At 43.0% G+C, this 13,812-nt stretch overlaps 1 protein-coding gene across 5 annotated transcripts in view; it reads right to left on the bottom strand.

Moving 5' to 3' along the window:
• Nucleotides 1-13,812, bottom strand: part of LOC139565959 (ankyrin repeat and sterile alpha motif domain-containing protein 1B-like) — a 388,198-nt gene that overhangs the window by 27,924 nt on the left and 346,462 nt on the right. For all 5 annotated transcript variants that reach the window (XM_071386670.1, XM_071386669.1, XM_071386672.1 and 2 more), the window contains one exon: nucleotides 86-193. In XM_071386670.1, the coding sequence (XP_071242771.1) occupies nucleotides 86-193 (108 nt within the window). The remainder of the gene's footprint in view (nucleotides 1-85; nucleotides 194-13,812) is intronic.

Raw genomic sequence — 13,812 nt, 5'->3', positions numbered from 1 at the left:
GAGGGAAGAGAGAGAAGAGACACACACACACACAAACACATGCACGTACGTACACATGCACTGCACACACACTGCACACACTGACCCGTAGGGAGATGGCCCGTGGGGGTTTCTGTGGAGGGTCTTGGTGAAGCCTGTCTCCCAGCGAGGCCAGAATTCTCTTCCTGTGTCCTATCAGACTGACCTTCAACACCTAGGGAGGAAGAGAGACACAGGTCAACAACCTATCAACACAACTGTTAGAACACAATTATCAACATGTATTTAACATGGAATCAATGTGAACTAAGCATGTAATAAGCCCCCACTGAAGTAAAACCCAGTTATGAGAGTGTTGGATTCAAATCCTACCTCTACTGGTAGCACTCTGGAATAATACAAAGACCACGGTAATAAACTGACAACATCACATTTATAACAATGGTGATATGGTGACATCATATGTGACTGCCTGAGGTAAAAACAGATGTTGTAATCAGAGGAGGCTGGTGGGAGGAGCTATAGGAGGACAGGCTCATCATAATGGCTGGAATGGAATAAATGGAATGGGGTCAAACATGTGGTTTCTATACATTTGATATGTTTGATACTGTTCCATTGATTCCATTCCAGCCATTACAATGAGCCCATCCTCCTATAGCTCCTCCCACCAGCCTCCTCTGGTTGTAATAAGCAAAAAACATATGAGTGTTTCTATTAAACATTAATATATTAAAATGACCGGTCTTTCAAAGAAGGCACAATGAGTCATAATGGTAAAAACACAGAGCAGACCATGTGTAACATCATTACTAGAATTATTATCACATAAAGGCACCAGCCTGGTCCACCGTTACAAGGTAATTAGGTTTGCACTGAAACACACACACACACACACTTTTTAGTTTGGTTTGTCCTCCCTGGCACATTCTGCATGGGGTTTAAAGGGCTGCCAAAAGACTGGTTCCATCACCTTAGATTTGTGTGTGTGTGTGGCTCATACGATGTCTTGGCAGTAAGCTCTTCTCCCAAAAGGCAGTGGATGTAAGTGTGTGTGTTTGAGATGTGCATCAATGAAGGATGTGTGTGTGGATAAGAGGACAGAGGAGGGAGGATGTAGGTGTGTTCCAGCTAGAGAGTTGGTAATTATAGTGAGTCTGAGGCCTAGCCGTGAGCCTAATGACTCTCCCTACGCTACCTCCATTACCAGACACAGACACACAGACACACACACACACACACACACACACACACACACACACACACACACACACACACACACACACACACACACACACACACACACACACGTTATTGATTACTTCCTCTCCAGCCCTCACTCACCAATTACTGGCGCGCATCTGTTACCACACACACTTAAGAGCAACCAAAAGAGAAATCTAAATAAACTCAAATTATTATTTTCCCAATCCAGAAACAAGAAGAACATGTATTTTCCTATACAGGAAACCCAGATTGCGGCTTTGATTTAATAGATACTATATCGTAAAATGATGGCCACCGGGTCACATGAAAATCACCATATTTAAATGTTAACGCCACACTATAAAATAATCAATGGGCTTCTTGAAATAGAGGAGTGTTTGGCTAGACAAACAGGCTCTAAACATTCAGGCAATTCAAAAATTATGTGATTTTTCTCTTCCAGAAAAAAATTATTCTAATCGCCAAAATGACCATGATCAAAGACGGGCGTTTGTGTCATTCTGGGTGTTGATGGTTGGAGATTTCATTGGCATATTTTGTGAGGCTATCGCTCTCTCTCTCTGTCTGTTACACAAACACACGTAAGCAGATCCAATTATTAGCCAGCTCCATTCTCCCTCTTTCTCCTCACCTCACACACACATCTTGTTCTTTGTTTGACCAAAACCTATGCTATTTAGATCCTGGGGGAGTACATTACAATGTTAACTCTGAATGGACGAGGACTGAAATGTAACCTGACCAGTTACTGTTAGCTCTCTCTCTACCCCCGTCTACAGTATGTGTGTTCTCTCTACAGTATGTGTTCTCTCTACAGTATGTGTGTGATCTCTCTACAGTATGTGTGTGTTCTCTCTACAGTATGTGTGTGTTCTCTCTACAGTGTGTACAGTATGTGTTCTCTCTACAGTATGTGTTCTCTCTACAGTATGTGTGTGTTCTCTCTACAGTACGTGTGTGTTCTCTCTACAGTATGTGTGTGTTCTCTCTACAGTATGTGTGTGTTCTCTCTACAGTACGTGTGTGATCTCTCTACAGTACGTGTGTGTTCTCTCTACAGTACGTGTGTGTTCTCTCTACAGTACGTGTGTGTTCTCTCTACAGTATGTGTGTGTTCTCTCTACAGTACGTGTGTGTTCTCTCTACAGTACATGTGTGTTCTCTCTACAGTATGTGTGTGTTCTCTCTACAGTACGTGTGTGTTCTCTCTACAGTACGTGTGTGTTCTCTCTACAGTACATGTGTGTTCTCTCTACAGTACGTGTGTGTTCTCTCTACAGTATGTGTGTGTTCTCTCTACAGTATGTGTGTTCTCTCTACAGTACGTGTGTGTTCTCTCTACAGTACGTGTGTGTTCTCTCTACAGTACGTGTGTGTTCTCTCTACAGTATGTGTGTGTTCTCTCTACAGTACGTGTGTGTTCTCTCTACAGTACGTGTGTGTTCTCTCTACAGTATGTGTTCTCTCTACAGTATGTGTTCTCTCTACAGTATGTGTTCTCTCTACAGTATGTCTTCTCTCTACAGTATGTGTGTGTTCTCTCTACAGTATGTACAGTATGTGTTCTCTCTACAGTACGTGTGTGTTCTCTCTACAGTACGTGTGTGTTCTCACTACAGTATGTGTGTGTTCTCTCTACAGTATGTGTGTGTTCTCTCTACAGTACGTGTGTGTTCTCTCTACAGTACGTGTGTGTTCTCTCTACAGTACGTGTGTGTTCTCTCTACAGTACGTGTGTGTTCTCTCTACAGTACGTGTGTGTTCTCTCTACAGTACGTGTGTGTTCTCTCTACAGTACGTGTGTGTTCTCTCTACAGTATGTGTGTGTTCTCTCTACAGTATGTGTGTGTTCTCTCTACAGTATGTGTGTGTTCTCTCTACAGTACGTGTGTGTTCTCTCTACAGTACGTGTGTGTTCTCTCTACAGTACGTGTGTGTTCTCTCTACAGTACGTGTGTGTTCTCTCTACAGTACGTGTGTGTTCTCTCTACAGTACGTGTGTGTTCTCTCTACAGTATGTGTGTGTTCTCTCTACAGTATGTGTGTGTTCTCTCTACAGTACGTGTGTGTTCTCTCTACAGTACGTGTGTGTTCTCTCTACAGTACGTGTGTGTTCTCTCTACAGTACGTGTGTGTTCTCTCTACAGTACGTGTGTGTTCTCTCTACAGTACGTGTGTGTTCTCTCTACAGTACGTGTGTGTTCTCTCTACAGTATGTGTGTGTTCTCTCTACAGTATGTGTGTTCTCTCTACAGTACGTGTGTGTTCTCTCTACAGTATGTGTGTGTTCTCTCTACAGTATGTGTGTGTTCTCTCTACAGTACGTGTGTGTTCTCTCTACAGTACGTGTGTGTTCTCTCTACAGTATGTGTTCTCTCTACAGTATGTGTTCTCTCTACAGTATGTGTTCTCTCTACAGTATGTGTTCTCTCTACAGTATGTGTTCTCTCTACAGTATGTGTGTGTTCTCTCTACAGTATGTACAGTATGTGTTCTCTCTACAGTATGTGTTCTCTCTACAGTATGTGTTCTCTCTACAGTATGTGTTCTCTCTACAGTATGTGTTCTCTCTACAGTATGTGTTCTCTCTACAGTACGTGTGTGTTCTCTCTACAGTACGTGTGTGTTCTCTCTACAGTACGTGTGTGTTCTCTCTACAGTACGTGTGTGTTCTCTCTACAGTACGTGTGTGTTCTCTCTACAGTACGTGTGTGTTCTCTCTACAGTACGTGTGTGTTCTCTCTACAGTACGTGTGTGTTCTCTCTACAGTACGTGTGTGTTCTCTCTACAGTACGTGTGTGTTCTCTCTACAGTACGTGTGTGTTCTCTCTACAGTACGTGTGTGTTCTCTCTACAGTATGTGTGTGTTCTCTCTACAGTACGTGTGTGTTCTCTCTACAGTACGTGTGTGTTCTCTCTACAGTACGTGTGTGTTCTCTCTACAGTATGTGTTCTCTCTACAGTATGTGTTCTCTCTACAGTATGTGTTCTCTCTACAGTATGTGTTCTCTCTACAGTATGTGTTCTCTCTACAGTATGTGTTCTCTCTACAGTATGTGTGTGTTCTCTCTACAGTATGTACAGTATGTGTTCTCTCTACAGTACGTGTGTGTTCTCTCTACAGTACGTGTGTGTTCTCTCTACAGTACGTGTGTGTTCTCTCTACAGTACGTGTGTGTTCTCTCTACAGTATGTACAGTATGTGTTCTCTCTACAGTATGTGTGTGTTCTCTCTACAGTACGTGTGTGTTCTCTCTACAGTACGTGTGTGTTCTCTCTACAGTACATGTGTGTTCTCTCTACAGTACGTGTGTGTTCTCTCTACAGTACGTGTGTGATCTCTCTACAGTACGTGTGTGTTCTCTCTACAGTACGTGTGTGTTCTCTCTACAGTACGTGTGTGTTCTCTCTACAGTACGTGTGTGTTCTCTCTACAGTACGTGTGTGTTCTCTCTACAGTACGTGTGTGTTCTCTCTACAGTATGTGTGTGTTCTCTCTACAGTACGTGTGTGTTCTCTCTACAGTACGTGTGTGTTCTCTCTACAGTACGTGTGTGTTCTCTCTACAGTACGTGTGTGTTCTCTCTACAGTATGTGTGTGTTCTCTCTATAGTATGTGTTCTCTCTACAGTGTGTGTGTTCTCTCTACAGTATGTGTTCTCTCTACAGTATGTTTTCTCTCTACAGTATGTACAGTATGTGTTCTCTCTACAGTGTGTACAGTATGTGTTCTCTCTACAGTATGTGTTCTCTCTACAGTGTGTACAGTATGTGTTCTCTCTACAGTATGTGTTCTCTCTACAGTATGTGTGTGTTCTCTCTACAGTATGTACAGTATGTGTTCCCTCTACAGTATGTGTTCTCTCTACAGTATGTACAGTATGTGTTCTCTCTACAGTATGTGTTCTCTCTACAGTATGTGTGTGTTCTCTCTACAGTATGTACAGTATGTGTTCTCTCTACAGTATGTGTTCTCTCTACAGTATGTACAGTATGTGTTCTCTCTACAGTATGTGTTCTCTACAGTATGTGTTCTCTCTACAGTGTGTACAGTATGTGTTCTCTCTACAGTATGTGTTCTCTCTACAGTATGTACAGTATGTGTTCTCTCTACAGTATGTGTTCTCTCTACAGTATGTACAGTATGTGTTCTCTCTACAGTATGTGTTCTCTCTACAGTGTGTACAGTATGTGTTCTCTCTACAGTATGTACAGTATGTGTTCTCTCTACAGTATGTGTTCTCTCTACAGTGTGTACAGTATGTGTTCTCTCTACAGTACAGTACGTGTGCCTGACTGCACCATGCCCCCATTTGCATTTAAATGAAATGCATTGTCTGCGTATAGCGACTGAGTGACTGCTACAGTGGCTCTAGCCTACCCTACACGCTCAATATACTCCTTCTTTCACTCTGACTCTATTGCTTCCATCCCCAACTCCATATTCAATAAGCTCTGCTGATATGATAAGCCAGTAGGTCACATTGTGTATTTCTACTGTGTCTTGGCATTGGCAAAGGGGAATATTTATTTTACACATAATCATCATAATACACAGCAAAATATCAGTCTCTCTTCTCTCTCTCACTCAATATCATTCTATCGCTCTTTCCTCCTCCTCCCCACCTCTCTCTCTCTCTCTCTCTCTCTCTCTCTCTCTCTCTCTCTCTCTCTCTCTCTCTCTCTCTCTCTCATCCCTTATCCTGTCTATCTCTGTCTCTGATGGCAAAGTGACAACCCATCTCTATCTCTCTTTCTCTCTTTTGCTCGCTCTATTCCTCTCTCGCTCCCTCTTTTATTCTCTCTTTCTCTCTCTCTCTGTGTCTCTTTCATTCTCTCTTTCTCTCTCTCTCTCTCTGTGTCTCTTCAGATTGCAGTGTTTTTGCTGGGACATTGCCGGAGGGATCAAGCTGGTTAACTTGCCTTGCGGTGTTGACAGTCTTCCTTTAAATGAAACGGTTTGGGACGTAGCCTCTAGTCATTGTCTAGAGTCAGTGTGTGTGTGTGTGTGTGTGTGTGTGTGTGTGTGTGTGTGTGTGTGTGTGTGTGTGTCTGTGCCTGCGTTCATGTGTATCTCTGTCTGTCTGTCTGTCCACACTGTGAGAGTGTGTGGTCTGCTCACTCTGAAGAGAGTTAGTGCCAACGTGTGTGTGTGTGTTTTCGCTGATCGATGGAGTAATCCCGTTAACGTTCCCGTCAGTCCAGGGGAACAGCTCTGATTACAGGCTTAACCGGGACAGATACGGTAACGACCCTAATCCTCTAAACTCCACTGCAATGCCAGAGGAGACCACACACACACCATCAGCGAACTGTGATTACAGAGACGGTCAGGAAAAAGGGTTCACTGTCCCTACCTCCCAGTCCTATGAAGGGGAATGAAACGAGTGGTTATACAATACCTATATTCAGACACTGTTGAAGGACTTTATAATAAAAGAAACATGTTTCAGAACGGAAGCCTTGACTATGCCACACCAGTAAGACTTTCATGCCAAAACATGTTGCTTTACGACAATAACGAGTCAAACAGATACGTACTGTGAACTGGTGGACAAACAAGGATACGGTTGGCTGCAACTGACCACTGGTTAATCACTGGACCTCAACAAGGACTTTTCCCCCATTTAGGATCCTGTCACAAAGGGATGCCTTCTCTGACCAATGGGAGAGCTAGGTTGACAGGCCGGCTCATTTGAGCAGATAAAAGGAGGGCGGGAGGGAGAAACTTTAGCCGAATCACTGTCTGTGCTCACAATACCGTTCTAGTTTTAATGATGAGAGAACAAGACCAACTCTCTTCCTCGTTTATCCATCTCTGCTGTCCCTCTATATATTTTTCTCCTTCCTCCCTACCTCGTCCCCTCTCCCTCCTACTGTCCCCTCTCTTTCTACCTCTCTTTCCATCTCTTTCCCCTTCCTCCTACTGTCCCCTCTCTTTCTACCTACCTCTCTTTCCATCCCTCCCCCTTCTCTCTTATTCTACCCCTCCCTCCTATCTATCAAACTGATAAACTAATTGCCTGGTGAGAGAGCGTGGACCCCTGGTGTGATTGCTCTGATGGACCTAGCAACCAAAAGCGTTCACTTTGCGGTTGAAAATTAGGCTAAAGGGCCTAAAAGCTCTTATTCCACTCCATCGACCGCTAACACATTCAGACATCGTGACCGTGTCTCTATTGGTTTGTGTCCGTGTGTGTACGCGTTTTTGTGTGAGTGTATGTGCGTCCTCCAGCCTGTCAATATAACCCAATCAGAACTCCCCAGACAGCTCTACAAGTCACGACCCCAAGCCATCGACAAGACCTTTTGATCCTTTCCAGGTCAATTCTTTCATGGACTCTGGATTGGTTGAGCTCAAGGACATTGCCTTGGCTCCATTGGATCAAAGCATGTCTGGTGAACTCCAGTCACTGTCACTAAGGATCTAAGACAGACTGAATCCTAAATGGCACCCTATTCTCTATGTAGTGCAATACTTTTGACCAGAGCCCTATGGGCCTCTAAATCGGTCTGGTGTTAGTAGTAAGATGAAAAGGAAGGGATCAGGAAGGGATTGTGACTGCATTGGCCTAGCCTGGTCAAACCAGACTAAACATTACGCCCCCTGTTGTTTCATAACATTCAGTCTCGTTTAACCAGGCTAGCATTGCCCATAACGGCCTAGTTAAGTTTGCATGAGCAGGCAGGCATTGACTTTTGGCACAGAGAAAGGCCTTAAAACAAAATACAAATCCCATTGAGACAATGTATTTATGTGTGTACATGGACAGGTGTGGGCATGTTGTGGTGTGTATCGGGCGGTTGTGTTGTTGTTGTGTTGTTTCTGTTGGTTTGTGTTGATAAATAAAAACGTATCAAGGAAGAGACAATGTCCCCATCGGCCACAGAGACCCTAGCCCTCACTTAAAGCTACAGTCTGTGACCCGGCCTCAGCTGTGTACCAAAACAAGTACCGGGACCCTGGTTCTGTTGTTTTTTCAAATCGCAGACTGTATCTTTAAACAATGCAGCGTAGTGTGAGCAGCTTCAATACACTGTTTGCAGAAAGGGAAACGTTTCTGTTACTGTACCTTCAACAAGTCATGTCTACTGTTTAATAATGTGCAGATCTGGTGTGTGTTAGTCCTCTATCTTCCTCTCCCTGTCAATACAGGTTTTCCTAAAGGCCCTTCTGTTGTCTATCCTGATTGGAATTGATTTGCCTGGAATATCTATTGCTACAAGACTGCAGGCTCTAGTCCACACACACACACACACACACACACACACACACACACACACACACACACACACACACACACACACACACACACACACACACACACACACACACACACACACACACACACACACACACACACACACACACAAATACAGACAGACACAGTCCCAATGGTCATCACTATCACCGTGGAGACCAAGCCTCTGCCCCCGCTCTCTCTTCCTGATCCATTTTTAACCAGCGCCTCTCCTCCTCATCGCCGGGGACAACTGGAGGGAAACCAGAGACCACCGGTTGCCTGGCAACCACTGTACAGTAAAGGTAAAGCCACTGCTGTGGCTGAGATGGGTGGGCTTTGTATCCTCAAACTGATCATCCATCTATACAGTGTATGTGTTTTTCGGAATGTACGTTTATAATGATTCAGCGTCTCTTTGTTGTAGAACAATAATGACCAGATCTAAAAATCAACCATATATGGATTCAATGCAGAGACAATCCACAGGAAATAGTCTATTCCAGGGGACCAATGGGGAAGCTTGTTTTGTTCACCGGCAGCCTGAAGAGCCAATAGGAGTTTTATTAAACCACCTTCGCCATGGATACATCTCCATTAATAGATAGTGTTAAATGGAACTGGGAGCATTGGCTCAGTGTGTGTGTGTGTGTATGTGTGTGTGTGTTCCGTTTGTGTCTGAGAGACAGAAATAGTGCCAAATGGAGGAAAAACACGACAAATGCTGGAGGACACACACACACACAAGTGAGCTCATGAATACATGGGAGATGTAATAAGTAGATGTAATAACCAATCAGACGCTGGTCTGAAAGGAGGAGAGGAAACAGACTGATATTTTTCTGGGTTATCATTTACATTGGGTACTTCAAAGCCTCTGATGAAACCGATAGGATTTCACACAGCCAAGAAGACTCTCTGTTTGCATCCCAAATGGCACCCTATTCCCTTTGTAGTACACTTCTTTTGCTCAATATAGGGGATAGGTTGCCATTTGGGACGGAGACTCTCTATAGGTCTCAGTGAACCAATCACTACACAGTTGTAATGCTGTTACTATTTCTCTATAGGTCTCAGTGAACCAATCACTACACAGTTGTAATGCTGTCACTATTTCTCTATAGGTCTCAGTGAACCAATCACTACACAGTTGTAATGCTGTCACTATTTCTCTATAGGTCTCAGTGAACCAATCAGTACACAGTTGTAATGCTGTCACTATTTCTCTATAGGTCTCAGTGAACCAATCACTACACAGTTGTAATGCTGTTACTATTTCTCTATAGGTCTCAGTGAACCAATCAGTACACAGTTGTAATGCTGTCACTATTTCTCTATAGGTCTCAGTGAACCAATCACTACACAGTTGTAATGCTGTTACTATTTCTCTATAGGTCTCAGTGAACCAATCACTACACAGTTGTAATGCTGTTACTATTTCTCTATAGGTCTCAGTGAACCAATCACTACACAGTTGTAATGCTGTCACTATTTCTCTATAGGTCTCAGTGAACCAATCACTACACAGTTGTAATGCTGTCACTATTTCTCTCCCTGTGTCCTTCCCCATCAGAGGATGTGTTAGTTCTTGGTTCTGCTGTGATTATATAAGGTAAACGCAGCACGTGTGAGGAGTGGAAAGGACAAAAGGGATCTGTTATCCTTTTCTCAATAGGGGGTGCTGTTTACACTTTGTAGAATTTTCGTTCCCAAATTAAACTGCCTCGTACTCAATTCTTGCTCGTACAATATGCATATTATTATTACTATTGGATAGAAAACACTCTATAGTTTCTAAAACCGTTTGATTTATTTCTCTGAGTGAAACAGAACTCATTCTGCAGCACACTTCCTGTCAAGAAGTGAGATTTCTGAAATCGAGGTCTCTGTTCCAGGGTCGGTTTATAAATTCCCTTGTAAGGGGGACAAAATGGCGCCGTAGAGAGAACACTGTGTTTCAGCGAGCTCCCGTGGCATTCGTAAATTTATATTCTTTCATTAATCTCCTAGCTTGAAAAAGTGGTAGAATTGGCTAAATAAGTTATCCTGCAATGAGTCTTGACGGTTATTTCTCAAAAATCTCCGACAACATGCCCAGCAGAGCTACTAAGAACTCGACCAAAACCACCATCCCTGTAGATGTGCAGGAGGAGCTAGCTTACGTTAGCGAGGCTAGCACCGTTGCGGATCCAGGCACAATGGACCTGGTGATTCAAAAGATGACGGACAACATTACTAAAGTGATCGATGTTAAGATAAGAACGGTCTTGGAAGCAATAGCAGGCCCTTCAGCTGAATTACAGAGGGTGGTCAAACGTGTCGATGAGGCGGAAGGAAGAATCGCTACAGTGGAAGCCTCAACTACATCTATGGACACTAAGATGAAAGCACTTGAGAAACAGGTGCGCGAAATGGCGGGGAACATTGACGACTTGGATAATCGAGGACGCAGATGCAATATTCGTGTTGTGGGACTCCCGGAAAATTCTGAAGGGACACGTTCAGTAAAATTTTTTGAGGAATGGATCCCTGACTACTTACAAATGGACACTAAGGCTGGTCGTGTGAAGCTGGACAGAGCTCATCGCTCTCAAGCACCGATACCCGGTCCCAACCAGCGCCCACGGCCAGTGGTTATAAAGTTCCACAACTTCACCGACAAGCAGCGCGTTATGGATGCGGCTAGAAATATCGTCTCTGACGGTAGTCAACGTAAAGGTCCAAAGGTCTCATTCTTCAATGATTACTCCACAGCGGTTGTACGAAGACGCAAAGGGTTTGATGAGGCGAAGGCTCGACTCAGGAGAATGAAGATGGACTACGCACTGTTGTACCCGGCCACATTGAAGATTATGGTCAACGGATCGCCTAAGAAATTCTCCACACCTGAAGAGGCTGCTGCGTTTATTGACTCTCTCGGGTAAATAACTTTAAGCTGCGCCGCCGCAGCATTGGATAACTTTATTATCTTATTTGAACCTGATCATGAAACAGTGGTGTGAGCTCTCACATGCTCCGGTTCAGTAATATTCGTATTTTTATTATTTTTCTTGCTAAAGTAACTGCCGCTATAGCTCAGGCTGAGATATGGGTGAATCTATATTGGTGCCCAGGCTTGGTTTTAGGTGGAAGAGCCTCAATCTTCATATATTGATTTTCATTTTCATATGTATAAAGGACGAGGCTATTGAGTGGCAATGCAGACTTAAGAGTCTACATTGGAAAGTTGAAATCCCCTGCATGTTAGCTAGTGGGAAAACCCCCTTTTGGATCTTTACATGTTTAATTTTTGGGTTTAGTATAGTTAGAGTTCAGGGTTCATATCGTTTGTTTATGCTCGGTGAGATAGAAGAGAGTTCAACACATGGAAAAAGGTACCACCCCATTTTTACAGTGGGATTCAGTCTGAATATGAAACGGTCAAAGTGCAATGGCAGGTAATACACTGCGTGTATGTACATGGAACATTAGAGGGAGCCATAATCCCATTAAAAGGAAGAAGGTACTGTCTTTTTTGAAAAAAGAAAATGTTGATATTGCCCTGTTGCAAGAAACTCATTTGGATGATAAGGAACATCTGAAATTACAACAAGGGGGGTTTGGTCAAGTGTTTTTCTCATCATTTACATCCAGAAGTAGAGGTGTAGCAATTCTTGTGAAAAAGAACTTACCACTTAAGGTCTTGAATTGTGTGAAAGATAAATCTGGTCGCTTTGTTATAATTAATGGTACTTTACAAGGGCAGAGCATCTCCATAATGAATATTTACTTCCCCCCTGCCCACCCCCCTGATTTCCTCACCAAGGTATTTCTAGACTTTTCAGAATTAAACTCAGACACTGCAGTGGTTGGAGGAGATTTTAATTGTTTGTTGAACCCCCTTATTGATAAGTTTCCCAGCGGTATAGCTTCACTCTCCCCTCGAGCTAAGTCACTTAAAGCTATTTGTGATGATCTGGGGTATGCTGATGTTTGGAGAACTTTTCACCCCTCCAACAGAGAGTTCACTTTTTTCTCTGCACCTCATGGATGTCAGACTAGAATAGATTACTTTTTTATGCCCAGGACGTCTTTGCAGTCTGTTTTATCTGCTAGGATAGGAAGCATAGTCATATCTGATCATGCGGAGGTGATCCTGGACATAAAACTCAACGGGGCATTCAATCTGTCAAGACATTGGAGGTTGAATACAACCATCCTTAAAGACCATACGTTCACATCATATTTTATTACAGAGTTTAACTTCTTGCGACTACAGGGGGTGCTGTTCCGAATTAGCATTTTGTCGTCTCCAAATTAAACTGCCTAGTACTCAATTCTTGCTCGTACAATATGCATATTATTAATTCTATTGGATAGAAAAAACTTTCTAGTTTCATACAACGTTGAAATTATGTCTGTGGGTGACCCAGAACTCTTTCTACAGCGAAATCCATGACAGACAGTGAAAGGTCTGAGAGCGAAGCTCTGGTTTCAGATCAGTTTTTAAGGTCTCTGTCTATCCTATGGAACGACACGAACTGCACCCGCCTTCCCCTGGATGTCAGTAACCAATGAGAAGTGGAATGGGCCTTCTAGGTAGCTCTCAGAGGTTATAAAAGACCAAGGAGTGAGAGTAGCCCCCCTTTCGACGCTCGCCCTTACGCAGGATGGGACCTCCGGACGCCATTTTCACAGGCTCGGTTATCAACTTGAAATGTATCCGTCTGTAATTTAATTCGATATAGGACTTAGAAACATCATAAGGTAGTTAATTTAAACCGTTTTATAGCAATTTATATCCGTTTAGTGCGATTTTGAGGAATTTCTTTGTCGTGCCCTTTTTAGCTTTGGAAACGTTTCGGGGTGTCGGTCGTTGGTGGTGGACATTTCGAAGGACAGAGGACATCTATCGACCAAAAGACGTTTATAACATAGAAAGGATACATTGCCCAAGAATATGATGGAAGAACAGCTCAAAGTAAGCAATATTTAATATGATAAATTGTTGTTCTGTCGAAATATTTTAAACGCATATTTCGCCATTTTGTTTGGTATAGCTTCACCTGGCGAACCCTGTATTGAAAAGTAAGGATAATTTTAAAAATGTAAATCAGCGGTTGCATTAAGAACTAATTTGTCTTTCGATTCCTGTCAACCCTGTATTTTTTAGTCAAGTATATGATTAGCTTTCAATTAAACTAGATCACTCTGATAGATGACGTCAGACATATTGAGGCTTGATTTCCTAGTATTTTTATTGTGTAACCACGGTTTTGTATGGCTAAATATGCACCTTTTCGAACAAACTGTATATGTACAGTGGGGAGAACAAGTATTTGATACACTGCCGATTTTGCAGGTTTTCCTACTTACAAAGCATGT

Source organism: Salvelinus alpinus, chromosome 37 (genome assembly GCF_045679555.1).
Source record: "Salvelinus alpinus chromosome 37, SLU_Salpinus.1, whole genome shotgun sequence".
In the NCBI taxonomy this organism is placed as follows: domain Eukaryota; kingdom Metazoa; phylum Chordata; class Actinopteri; order Salmoniformes; family Salmonidae; genus Salvelinus; species Salvelinus alpinus.
Note: the sequence above shows the minus strand (reverse complement) of the source record. Positions and strands in the feature narration are given on the sequence as shown.